The 13,710-nt window shown below is 43.6% G+C and overlaps 1 protein-coding gene across 8 annotated transcripts in view; it reads left to right on the top strand.

The window, feature by feature from the left end:
* The window catches only part of PTPN13 (protein tyrosine phosphatase non-receptor type 13), a 1,030,035-nt gene that overhangs the window by 481,398 nt on the left and 534,927 nt on the right, over positions 1-13,710 (top strand). For all 8 annotated transcript variants that reach the window (XM_078676288.1, XM_078676281.1, XM_078676285.1 and 5 more), the window contains 2 exons: positions 8,513-8,666; positions 8,769-8,907. In XM_078676288.1, the coding sequence (XP_078532414.1) occupies positions 8,513-8,666; positions 8,769-8,907 (293 nt within the window). The remainder of the gene's footprint in view (positions 1-8,512; positions 8,667-8,768; positions 8,908-13,710) is intronic.

Here is a 13,710-nt window from a genome sequence, read left to right as displayed (position 1 = left end):
TCCGGCTCCAGGTCAGGACCCTTCTGCGTTTCTAAACGCTATGTATGGTGTTTTCTCAAGATCATGGTACCCCTCTGGAGCGCCTTCGGGTCCCATGGGTCCAATGGCATTTAATTTGGGTGTACCTCACTCATATGCCCCGGCACCTTTCATGCCGTATATGCCAGCCCCGACCCCGCTGTGGCAGTACCAGGCTCCACCGAGGTCGACGCCGATATCGACGCCGGCTCGACCGAAGCCGACGACTCCGGCTCCGGCGTCGCCTGCTCCAAGCAAGTCTATGGAACATCCTTCTAAGCCTTCGGATTCGATTCCGACATCGGCTCCGGCGCCGTCGGATTCGGCAGTGGATCCGGCTGCACTCCGCGTTAAGCAGAGGTCTAGGAGAGAGGCTCAACGTCTCCTAGAAGAACAGAGGTATTGTGAGTCTCATTCCGACTTTGAAGAAGGTGAGCTGGATGGGAGTTATTTCGAGGACCTGACAGAGGCGAGTGGTCTTGAATTTTCTCCAGAGTGGGCTTTACCATCAGGCCCTGATGCACCCTCTAAGGATGTTCAGCCATATCATGTGGTTATGAGAAAGGCAGCGGGACTTTTAGGTTTGACTTTGCCTACTGTCGAATTTAAGTCAAATTTACTAACTGAGGTTCTTCATTCTCCGAACTCTGCTGTGGAACCTTTGCTCCCGTTTAATGATGCTTTAACTGAGCCCATTATGGAGGTATGGAAGAAACCTTTTTCTGCTCCTGCAGTTTCGAAAGGTGTGGCTAGGAGGTATAGAGTGGCTCCTGAAGATCCTGCCTTTTTGTCATCTCACCCTTCTCCTGAGAGTTTGGTGATTCAGGCAGCATGTTCTAAGAAGTCAGTTGGTGCTTTTCCGCAGGTGCCTGGCGACAAAGAAGCTAGAAAGCAGGATCAAGTGGCCAAAAAGACTTTTTCTTCTGCTAGTATGGCATTAAAATCAACTAATGCCACTTGCCTTATGGGTAGATATGTACATGCACTTATGGACTCTATGCGTTCATTGATCCCTAAGGTTCCAGAGGATAGCAGAAATGACTTTGAGGAAGTTTTATCTGACACTCAAGCGGCAGCTCGTCAGGTCATCCAAAGCGGCCTCGATACTGCGGATTCTGTGGCAAGAATCATGGGCACGGCGGTTGCCACAAGGCGTTCAGCTTGGTTGAAATCATCTGATTTTTCGGCTGATGTACAGTCTGCTTTGTTGGATCTGCCTTTCGATGGTGAAGGACTCTTTGGTAAAAAGGCAGACACGGCCTTGGAGAGGTTCAAGGATAGCAGGGCAACTGCTAGATCTCTTGGTCTTCAAATCAGAGGTTCTACGACCAGGAAATTCAGAGGTTTTGGTCGCTCTTCCTTTCGTACATTTAGACAAGGTCAGCAGCAGCAACAACAACAGCAGCAGCAGCAGCAGCAGCAGCAGAATACCTTGTATAGGTCGTACAGGGGAAAGCAAAGGGCAGGTCCTCGAGGGCGTCAAGCCTCTTCCTCCTCCACCTCCTCCAACCCCCCAGCCACGGAAAAGCAGCCCTAGATCCGCCATTCAGGATCATGTGGGTCCGGTGGGGGGCCGGCTTACCCACTTTCTACGGGATTGGGAATCGGTTACATCAGATCTTTGGGTTCTCAATCTCGTAGAAAATGGGTATGCCCTTCCCTTTCGGGAGTTCCCTCCCAATTACCCTCCTTGCCAAGGATATTGCTCAGAGGAACATCTGTTGCTTCTTCAGGAGGAAGTTCTTACTCTATTGAAGAAGGGTGCGATAGAGGTGGTCCCAGAGCAGGAAAGGGGTCAGGGATGCTACTCCCGGTATTTCCTGATACCCAAGAAGGATGGCAGGCTTCGTCCAATCCTGGATCTCAGGATCTTGAATTTTTATCTGAAGCAGGAGAAATTCAAGATGCTCACCCTTGCTCAGGTTCTTCAGGCTCTGCTGGAAGAAGACTGGATGGTGTCGCTCGACTTACAGGATGCGTATTTTCATATCCCAATCCTGAAGTCGCACAAGAAGTATCTCCGTTTTACGGTGGGATCGCAGCACTATCAGTTTGCGGTCCTTCGCTTGGTCTTACTACTGCGCCTCGAGTCTTCACCAAGGTGATGGCAGTGGTGGCGGCGCATCTCAGAAGATCAGGGATTCCTGTATTCCCTTATTTGGACGACTGGCTGATCAAAGCAGAGTCGTCAGAGAGAGTGCTCCATCATCTGCAGGAGACAACCCAGTTGTTGTACAGGTTGGGTTTTTCGATAAACGTACCCAAGTCTCACCTGGTGCCCTCCCAGCGCAACCTGTTCATAGGTGCTGTACTGGACACAACTGTATGTCGTGCATTCCCTCCCCCTCAAAGGATTCGCGACATACAGGAGATGATTCCTTTATTTTACAATGGAGCGGTCGTTCCAGTCCTGAAGGTCCTTCGCCTGCTCGGTCTGATGGCTTCTTGCATTCTGTTGGTCAACCATGCACGCTGGCACATGAGGGCGCTCCAGTGGTGCCTCTGCAGGCAGTGGTATCAGCACAACGGAGATCTCAGGGAGTCAGTGAGGATCTCCAGAGAAGCTGCGGCGGATCTGTCTTGGTGGGGCGTGGAAGGCAACCTGTCTCAGGGGAAGCCTTTTCAGTTGCCTCCCCCGGTGGCCACAGTAATAACGGATGCATCCACTCTAGGGAGGGGTGCTCATCTGGGGGATCTGGAGGTCAAGGGTCTTTGGTCTCCAGAGGAAAGGTTGCTTCACATCAACCTTCTAGAATTGCGTGCGATACGTTTGGCGCTCAAGGCCTCCCTCCCTTCCCTTCGCGGTCGTTCGATCCAGGTCCTGACGGACAACACGACCGCGATGTGGTACATCAACAAACAGGGAGGAGTGGGGTCGCAGTGTCTCTGCAGAGAGGCTCTGCGTCTCTGGTCCTGGGTTCAGGACCATCAGATTTGTCTGATGGCAAATCATCTGGCCGGGGTTCTGAACGTTCGTGCAGACAGTCTCAGTCGGCAGTTCTCTGCCGACCACGAGTGGAGGCTTTACCCGGAGGTGGTTCACGACATCTTTCGGATGTGGGGGACTCCTCGGGTGGACCTGTTCGCCACTCGCGAGAATGCTCACTGCCTGTCGTTCTGCAGTCTCCAGTTTCCGATGCAAGGAGCCTTGGGGGACACGTTTCAGTTGAGTTGGGGAAATCAACTCCTTTACGCGTTTCCTCCCATACCTTTGATTCCTCGGGTTTTGAGGAAGATTCGCCAAGACCGGGCCCAGGTCATATTGGTCGCCCCGGACTGGCCAAGAAGGGTGTGGTATACAGATCTTCTCCACCTCTCCTCTCACCCGCCGCTCCGTCTCCCTCTCAGGGCAGACCTCCTCTCTCAGATGGAGGGGCAGGTTCTACACCCCCACCTCCAGACATTACACCTTCATGCCTGGAGATTGAGCGGGGCAACCTGAATTCCTTTTCCCTCCCGCCTGACGTTGTGGATGTCATTTTATCCGCCAGGCGTGACTCCACTAAGTCTATCTATTCTTATAGATGGTCGAAATTTGTCACGTGGTGTGGGGAAAAGTCTATTGACCCTTTGAGAGCCCATTTGTCTGATGTTCTCCAGTTTGCTCTTTTTCTGGCGCAACAGGGACTTGCGGTTGCCACAGTGAAGGGCTATCTTTCCGCGCTGTCTGCTTTTCTCTGCTTGCCTGACCAGCCATCTCTTTTTAAGTCTCCTGTGGTTTTAAGATTTTTGAAGGGCCTCACAAATAAGTTCCCTCCTTCTCCTTTTATTGTGCCTCAGTGGGACTTAAATCTTGTATTGACTTTTTTGATGGGTGCTCCCTTTGAGCCTCTTCACAAATGTCCCATGAGACTTCTTACTCCTAAAACAGTCTTCCTCGTTGCGATAACCTCGGCAAGGAGGGTAAGTGAGCTTCAAGCTCTTAGTTTCAAGCCCCCTTTCTTGACCATTCATGCTGATCGAATGGTTCTTAGGACCAGGGCTGCTTTTCTACCTAAGGTGGTAACTCCCTTCCATCTAGGACAGTCCATTACCCTACCTACCTTCTATCCTCCCCCTCACCCTTCTAAGGAGGAAGAGAGACTGCACCGTCTGGACCCCAAAAGGGCGGTGTCTTTTTACTTGGACAGATCTAGAGACTTTCGTTTGGATGACCAGCTCTTCATTGGGATTGCTGGCTGCAAGAAAGGAAGAGCTGTCCATAAAAGAACCTTGTCGAGATGGATCGTCCTCTGCATTAAGATCTGCTACTCTTTGGCCGGTAAGGAACCACCAGAGGGTATAAGGGCTCATTTTGCAAGAGCTAAGTCTTCGTCCTCAGCTTTGGCTAGAGGGGTACCAGTTGAGGACATTTGCAGAGCCGCAACTTGGGCCTCCCTCCACACTTTCGCGAAGCATTACTGCTTGGATTCCGAGGTGAGGAGGGACGGCCATTTTGCGCGCTCTGTCCTTCAGGATTTCCTGGTTTAGAAGAGTGGACACCCTCCTCCGGGAGTGGGGACTGCTGTGGGACTCTATTCACAAGGTGAGGAATCCACACGGCAGATGTATCTATCAGAACAACAAGTTACTTACCTTCGGTAACGCTTTTTCTGATAGATACAATATCTGCCTGTGGATTCCTCACTGACCCTCCCGCCTCCCCGTTGTCTACTCTTCTATACCAGAGTTACTGTAATGTAATGTATATATATTTTGTTGTCAGGGAAATGTTTCAATTGCTTTCCTGCATTTGCTTTACACTGTGTGTTTTGCCCTTACTATTGTGTACTGTGTATACTGTATACCTTTCTACTGTCATTGGTCCGTCCGTGTGCCTCGATGGCACGGAAAAAAGGGCGGAACTGATGTCATCACGCCGGCGTGGGCCTATTGTAGGCGTCGGTGACGTCAGCGGAGTCGCGAGCGATGTCGTGTTTCTATGACGTCCGAGTGCACGTCGGCGCGAGGCTACAAAAAGAATTTCCGAATGTTGCTGACGCAAGGGGATATTCACAAGGTGAGGAATCCACAGGCAGATATTGTATCTACCAGATAAAGCGTTACCGAAGGTAAGTAACTTGTTCGTCAGGTCTAACAGTTACTAATATCGATATTTGAATTATTGTTATGTATTTTATTACGTATTTAATATGTATGGGTTATATGTTTTTTGTTAAGTATTTTACTTGTTTTAAATTATATGTATACTATTTGTATATATTAATAATGTTATTTTTAAGTCAATTTTATGTTTTAGTACCGGAGCGAGTTGTGGGTTTAGAGGGGAATAGGGTGGGAAGTAATTTAATGATACTAAATTAATTATTAATTTATAGGAATTATAAATTAATTGTAATTAATTTTTGCGTTTAAGTTCTGTGGCGGGTTGTGGGTTTATAGGGGAATTGGGTGGGAAGTAATTTAATTGTAATTAAGTAATGATTTATTTTTATTTATTGGTATTGATAATTATTTTATTTTTAATTATTAATTGACAATTAATTTTTTAATTGGTAATTATTGTTTTAATTGGTAATGAATTTTTTTTAATTGGTAATTATTTTTTTTAATTGGCAAATAATATTTTTAATTGGCAATTAAGACTTATTAATTTTTTTTTAAATTAGAAATTAATGATTCTTACAGTATTTTTTGGTATGATAAATAATTTTATTGTTTAATATTTTTAAATTGTTAATCGATTTTTTAATTAATATGTTTTTTGTTATGAAACATATTTTATTGTTCTATATTTATTATTTGGTAACTAATATTTATTAATTAATATTTATTGGTATGTTTTGTTAATTTATTAATTAATTATTCAATTGTAATTATGTTTTTAATAATTATTCATGGGTATTTGTAAACAATGTAGAGTTATTTAAAAATTAAATTATTAATTATTTTAAAACAAAAATTATTTAGAAGTATGCCATATTTAACTTCTACGCTATTCAATGCTTTTACCACTGTTGCACTCTCTGGAGTAGGAATAGAAATGTATACCCCTACGCTATCCAACGCTTTCCCTACTGTTGCACTCTCTGGAGTGGGAAATATAATTTTTACCCCTACGCTATCCAACGCTTTCCCTACTGTTGCACTCTCTGGAGTGGGAATAGTAATTTTTACCCATACGCTATCCAACGCTTTCCCTACTGTTGCACTCTCTGGAGTGGGAATAGTAATTTTGACCCCTACGCTGTCCAACGCTTTCCCTACTGTTGCACTCTCTGGAGTGGAAAAAGTAATTTTTACCCCTACGCTATCCAACGCTTTCCCTACCGTTGCGCACTCTGGAGTGGGAATAGTAATTTTTACCTCTACGCTATCCAACGCTCTCCCTACTGTTGCACTCTCTGGGGTGGGAATAGTAATTTTTACCCCTACGCTATCCAACGCTTTCCCTACTGTTGCACATTCTGGAGTGGGAATAGTAATTTTTACCCCTACTCTATCCAACACTTTCCCTACTGTTGCACTCTCTGGGGTGGGAATAGTAATTTTTACCTCTACGCTATCCAACGCTTTCCCTACTGTTGCACTCTCTGGAGTGGGAATAGTGATTTTTACCCCTACGCTATCTAACGTTTTCCCTACTGTTTTACTCTCTGGAGTTGAAATAGTAATTTTTACCCCTACGCTATCCAACGCTTTTCCTACTGTTGCACTCTCTGGAGTTGGAATAGTAATTTTTACCCCTACGCTATCCAACGCTTTCCCTACTGTTGCACTCTCTGGAGTGGGAATAGTAATTTTTACCCCTACGCTATCCAACGTTTTCCCTACTGTTTTACTCTCTGGAGTTGGAATAGTAATTATTACCCCTACGCTATCCAATGCTTTCCCTACTGTTGCACTCTTTGGAGTTGGAATGCTAATTTTTACCCCTACGCTATCCAGCGCTTTCCCTACCGTTTCACTCTCTGGAGTTGGAATAATAATTTATACCCCTACGCTATCCAACGCTTTCCCTACTGTTGCATTTACTGGAGTGGGAATAGTAATAGTAAGTCCTACGCTATTCAACATTTTCATTACTGTAGTGTTTTTTCGACTTTGAATAGTAGTTTTATTTATTTAGCTATTTAACATTTTTTGTATTATTTTAAATAATGTAGTATATAATTAATGTTAAAAATATTGAAAGTATATTTAATTTTGTTAATTTATTAAACATAATTATTTACTTTTTATTTGTTATTGTTTTGTGTGTAGATGTATTTGTAATTTAATTTTTTTAATTAATGTAAAAGTTATTAAAACTTATTATTATTATTATTAAGTATATATTATATATGGTATGTATATGTTTAATTAAGGTTTTATTATTATATTTGTATTATTTAGTAGTTTTAAACATTATTAAATATTTTTAACTGTTTATTTTATTTATAAGTATTTACTATATTTTTCAAATTTTTTTAACAGAAAAAACCGATATTTTTAATTATGATATTTTTAACATCGATATTTTGTTTTCGATATTTTTGTACTTACCATGTTGTAGATAGGATGTCGATATTCTTGCCTTTGATATTCCTGCGTCGATATTTCTGTAGGTTGATATTTTCTATGTCGATATTTTGTCAGTGATTTAGACATTTTTGGCTGGTGCTTACATTATCCTGAGCTGCTATCACTAGGGTGGTGATAACCCTAGGTTTCTCCTGCAGTACTAGGTTAAATTAATGTAGTTCACATGTCCACACTTAGGCCCTCATTAGGATGGCGGGCAGACTTTGTCCGCCCGCCATCCTCATGGTACTTGGCACCGCCCGCCATAAGGGGGTCCCGTGGGGTATTAGGATGCGCCCGCCACGGTGGCAGGTGCATCCTGCATTATTAACATTGTGGCAGGCGGTGCTCTCAGCACCGCCCGCCACAATGCTAAAAATGCATGTATGCATTTGCATGCACAAAACGGCAGGCACCGCGCGGTGCTTGCCGCATTGTGTATGCAAATGCTGGGGGGTACCACAGGTACCCCCCATGTGCACCCCCCACCCGCCTTCACTTCGGGGCCCGCAGGGGGCCCCCGAAGTGAAGACCGCCTGCCTTTGCGTGGCGGTATCGCCGCCATGGAAAGGCATCTGTTTCAGCCCATCCAAATATGGCTGGCGGTGTCTGATAGACACCACCACCATATTAAACCTTTTCCGCCCCAGTCGCAAGGCGACCGGGGCGGAAAAGCGACGGGCGGTCTTTCCGTCCGCCGCAGTCCCCCACGCCATGATAATATGGCGGGGGGAAATGGGTGGCGGGCGGACCAGGATCTCGGGCGGGTCGCCACTGCCCCCATGGCGGTGGCGATCCGCCCGACATCCTAATGGGCCCCTTAGAGTGACAAACTAACATCCAACCTCGTTGTATTGTTCATTGAAGACAGTATACCAAAATGTTATTCACAGAGCTCTAAAACTTAACACTATTGAAAGTATAGTTGGATGAAACTTAACACTATTGAACATTAATAACATGTTGTTATATTGCCATTATCTTGCTGTAGATAATGAATATTTATTTGTGGACGCTGAGCTAAAACTATCCAAAGTAGCTCCAGAAGGATGGAAGGAGGACCCAAAGAAGAAAAGCAAAACTGCTATTCACTTCTGCTTGTTTTTCCGAATTAAGTTTTTTGTGGATGATATCAGCTTAATTCAGTAAGTCATTGTCATACTCATATTGAGTTCGACTGTTTTGTACCTTCAATATTTGATTATATCTAATAATATGGCTGTATGGTTTTATCCGCCTCCACACAGGCACAGTCTCACCTGCCACCAATACTATCTTCAGCAAAGGAAAGACATCTTGGAAGAACGATTGCACTGTGATGATGAAGCAGCCTTACTCCTCGCTTCTTTGGCTCTGCAGGCGGAGTATGGAGATTATCAGCCTGAGGTAAGGCATGTTTGTTATGGTGCGCCTGATTTATATAAATGTTGTTGGTATGATAAGTACTTTGGAGATTGATTCAGGTGCCCTTCCAGATGCACATAGTCAGTAGGACAAGCTGAAGTTGGATATTAGTATCATATATTAGTATCATTCTTCAGGAGATTTCTGGCCACAAGAAAGATTGTAAACTCTCAAAATGTTATTAATTAGAAATACACGTTATTGAAAAAAAGGCATATTAATTGTTGGCAGTAGGATATAGGCAGTAGGCTGTTAATTGCAGAACTAGTGTCCAGTTTTATAGAGTTATGCTATCCCAACTTTTTGATTAATGAGGCGACAATTGGTATATTGAGTGTATATCTGTTGTAGGAACGTTTCATAATTTCTGACAATAGTTTGATATAGGGAAGTTGCAAGTGTTGCTCCCAGATCCTAAATCCTCATTAGACGGTAGGCTAGAGTTTAGGATCGATTAGGAAAATGAAGTACAAGTCATTGTCATTGGGAGAATTCCTATGGTCTACTTAATTAAAGTGTATGTACCCAGGGCACAGCATTTGGTTACCTCCTTGAACTGAGATTAATTAGTAGGTACAACCGTTGCTGCAATAAACTATAAAATCAGCTGCTATACAGACATTTTCATTGAGGATATCTCTCCAAAACTCTTACATAACAACAGAATCCATATCTGTTGTAGCACTTCAAATGATAAAAAAGGTTTAAACAAGAGACATCCATATCTTGTACTCCTCACCAAGATATGTCAAAATTATATAGCCTTGTTTAGTTGGTCTAAACTTTTGTTCATCTAGACATAGCATATTTAAAAATGTGCTCCATCTTATGTTTACTCATGCTTATTTCAGAGCCCAACTACAAAGGTACATTCAAGATGCATAATTCATGTTGTGAATGTCTTCTGGAACCTTTAGACCCTTAGAAGACGATAGCCACAAAAGGGTACCCTGGTTTGGTTGTATGGTTATTAAGTAAATATGTGTTTATCTTAGAGGCCAGCAAGGGTATGGTATAGTTTACAACCTGCAAACAGAAGCAAAACTGAAAATCTACATGAATTTTGCATCTCACCATTCATTGCTGTGAACATACTATATACAATATAAATTTGTAAAACACATTTTTTAGGTTATCCCCTATTGTAACTGTTCCTTCAGAGCTTGAGCCATGTTTCAGCTGAAATCAGACAATACATGGTTATAGGTCTGGAGAACTTGCTGGAAAATTCCTTCTTGACTTTATTATATGAAATGTAGTTTTAAATTACGAAAAACAATGTGGGGATAGCCTGTGTGCCATTACTTTGCATTTTGCCATTTGGCTGTTCATTTTGCCTGGTGAAAGACCAACAATCCTTGTGTCTTGTTTGTTATTATTTAGCCCCCCAACAGGCAATAGAAATGTTTTTGATTGATATATTTTCCCACAGATTTTTGACATCATGAATAGTCCTTCCAGCTTTCAGAATTGTGCGGAAAATATTTCCCCAGCAATGATTCTCAGTCACCTCCTGATACCACCACACTTCTCCAACTGTGACTCCACCTCTGGACATGACATAACCGGAAGATATTAGGCACCCCTTTGCATTCTGGTGTCAGTTCCTGTTTCCCACGCCTCATTAACGTGTTCTGGAACTCCCTGTGTATCACTGACGGATTCATCAGCTTTAGACAGAGACTGGGGCAGGTGTCTCTTCCATGTGCCTCATGCTTCAAGCCTTGGAGACAGTGGACAAGAAAATGTCCCTTTTTGATTCCCACAAAGACTATGAGGTGGCTGACGTCGGGATGCAAAACTGTGACCTGCAGCTCTTGCACCTTTGTGCACCTTGAAGGCCATCTGGGAGGAGGAGACCACGCCACTTTTGGCTAAGGCTGGCAACTCACATGTGAACTCCCTCGCCCAAAGTAATGTCACCTTCCAGCAAGTATTCGCTTAGATCTTCTGACACCCCAAAAAAAAAAAACACCGTAGGAAGGTGAAGTATTGTTCTCTGGTGCTGGACTCTAACTTGAGATCGGATGATCCCCCTCTCCGCTCTCTTCCTACAGCACCTAAAAAGATGGGACTAAAGTTTCCTGGTACTTTGGCCAGCCCCATGAACGTTGAGGACTTTCAGACAGCAATACTGGATGTTATAAGAACATTCCTGCAATTCTCCGGGCTACTACCGACGAGAGATCCAATCCTGCAGGCTCCAACCCCAGTGCCCCCTAAGCCTACATATCCAAGCTCTAACATTTGTGATGAAGTTGAGACCGACCAGGGCTCTATCCCGACGTACGCGCAAATCCTTCTTGCTTCAATTTAATGAGGCTGTCCTAGACCCTAGGGTGGCTGTATAGAGGAAGCCCTAGCTGAGCCTGGCTTTGATGGGAGTTCTGGAATTCATGTTCTTCTGAGCTTGACATCTGGTTAGTGAAGGCACTGGTCCTGGAACATCTGCAGCAGACAATGGGTCTTCTCTACGACCTTAGCTGTGCCATCCCTTTCCAGAAGACTCCCAATCAGAGACTGGCCTTTTTTTTAAATGGTGCTGAGTCATCCTTCATAGGATTGCAGATATTCAGATGATGATTCTGATATGTCTGATATGTCTAATTCAAGCGCAGATCCTGGTCCTGCCGGTCTTGCCTCTGTTGGTCCTCATGGCAGGGTCAACATCCAGATTCTAACAGACAACACCATGACTGCTCACTGATATCAACTGACAGGGTGGTGTGGGAGTGTGAAGCCTATCTTGGGAAGCAATCCACCTGTGGAAGTAAGTGCAGCAATGGAGAATCTTCACAATAGCGGCTCACCTAACAGGCTCCCTCAGTGCTCTCACTCACCTCTCATTGAAGGACCACACATGGGAGTTACACCCTGAAGTGACAGAGGAGATCTCCTCCCTATAGGAGTTTCCTTTTGTGGATCTTATTGCCACAGCCCAATCCTTCTGAGTGGTTTCTTGGGGGATACCTTCAGGTTCGAGTGAACTCTGAGCCTGCTGTATGTATTTCTAACGATTCTGCTTATTTGAAATGTACTGGAGAAAGTGTTGAATGATCAAGCAATGCGGATTAAAATCACTCCGGAATGGGTTTGAAGGATCTTGTTTGCTGATCTGATGCTCCTGCCTTGCCCAGGCATAGCGGACTTGCTTTCGCAGTGGTATAGTCAAGGTCCTCAACCTCCCTCCTGAAATGCTTCATTCGTGGACATTGAGCAGTCCTGGTTGGAGTCCTTTTGCCTTCCTGATGAGGTCCTTGACTTCATCTTGGTGGCCATAACACCTGCTACTAAATTAGTCTATGCAGGCCACTAGACTAAATGTGTTCAGTGGTGTAAGTTTGAAGTCTTCACCCCCTTCTAATCTCACCTTTTCATCTCTCCTTTTCTATGTCTTGCAATTTGCGTTGTCCCTTACTCATCAGGGCCTGGTGGTTGCTATTGTTAAGGGCTACATAGCAGTCCAAATGCATGAGCAACCTTCAACATTTAGATCACTACTGGCAGGATATTTTTTGAAAGGTTTGTTCTATTTGTGTCCTCCCATTCAGTTTATTTTTCCTCAGTGGAGTTTGAATCATGTGCTAGCTTTCTTGATTCACAATTTGTTGTAGACTGGGCACAGGCTAGTTTAAATCAAGGGGTTGTAGTTTTGTTGTGTGCCACGGAGGTATCACCTGGTCGGTCAGGAGGTGTGACGTATAAATGAACAGCAAGCGTCCCCTAGGTGTAGGGAACGACCCTCTGGGCACAACTTGAAGTATCAGCTGATCTTCTAGTTACAATCCAAAGTTTTAACTTGAATATTCAAACAAAAATCATGTAGTTCATCAAGTAAATGAATTCATCAAATAAATGTAATGTATCCTCAGTATAATTTTTGATGTTTTGAAGTCACATCCAAAAACAATCTGCTTCCAAACGTTGCATTAAATCCATAAATACACTCGAAATAGCATCTTCCCAATGCATTTCGCGCCCATGACAGGCGCTTCGTCAGGGGAATCTGTAAACATACAATTAATTGCAATGAGGGTCCATACATTCTCCTAGAAATAATCTAGCTAATACGTAATGCAAGCACTTAAGTATCATTTTCATTGTCATTGCTAGATGTTATCATGAAACAATACATTATCTAAAGTCCATGTAGCAATTGTTACTGAGTGAATTCCCGTGTGACATTCCATTGTGTATGTACAAACATGTGATTAACAGAAATATCCTACAACACCAATAAGTGAATGATGAAAAGTACGTAAAAATGTGCAGATTTAATATACCTAACAACGTGACAACCACTTCTCAAACTAGTTCAAGCCCTCGTGTCTCAGCGTACGTTATAAATTTGTGCTTGTCTTACCCATGTTGCGCGCTTACTGTGTGAAAGGGTTTAAGTTACCAAAATCCTTATTGCCCAAACGTTACGCATTATTGCCTCTGCCCCTGTTTCTACGCGCGTCTTACCGCTTCTCAAAGTCGTTCGCTCTTTCCAGTGTGTCCTGAAAGGTTAACGTGTGTCTTACATTTAACCGCTATGATATAAATGCCGTCTACCCGGTGACTTCCTGACATGGAGATGGAAAGCGGACTGTAGTGAAAGACTCAAAAAACGTGCAGCCATTTTGGATAAGGAGGTTTAAACATATATGGGTGTTATGTATAATCCCTAATATTCCTTATTTTATAGAACTTCTGTGAATGAACTCACTAACAATATCAAGAGTAATGTAAATGAATAGGTGAATCAATGCAAAAAATCTAAAATAATAGGATATCAAATCA

The sequence above is a fragment of the Lissotriton helveticus genome, chromosome 2_1, assembly GCF_964261635.1.
Source record: "Lissotriton helveticus chromosome 2_1, aLisHel1.1, whole genome shotgun sequence".
Lineage (NCBI taxonomy): Eukaryota > Metazoa > Chordata > Amphibia > Caudata > Salamandridae > Lissotriton > Lissotriton helveticus.
This window is presented reverse-complemented; position numbering and strand designations above follow the sequence as displayed.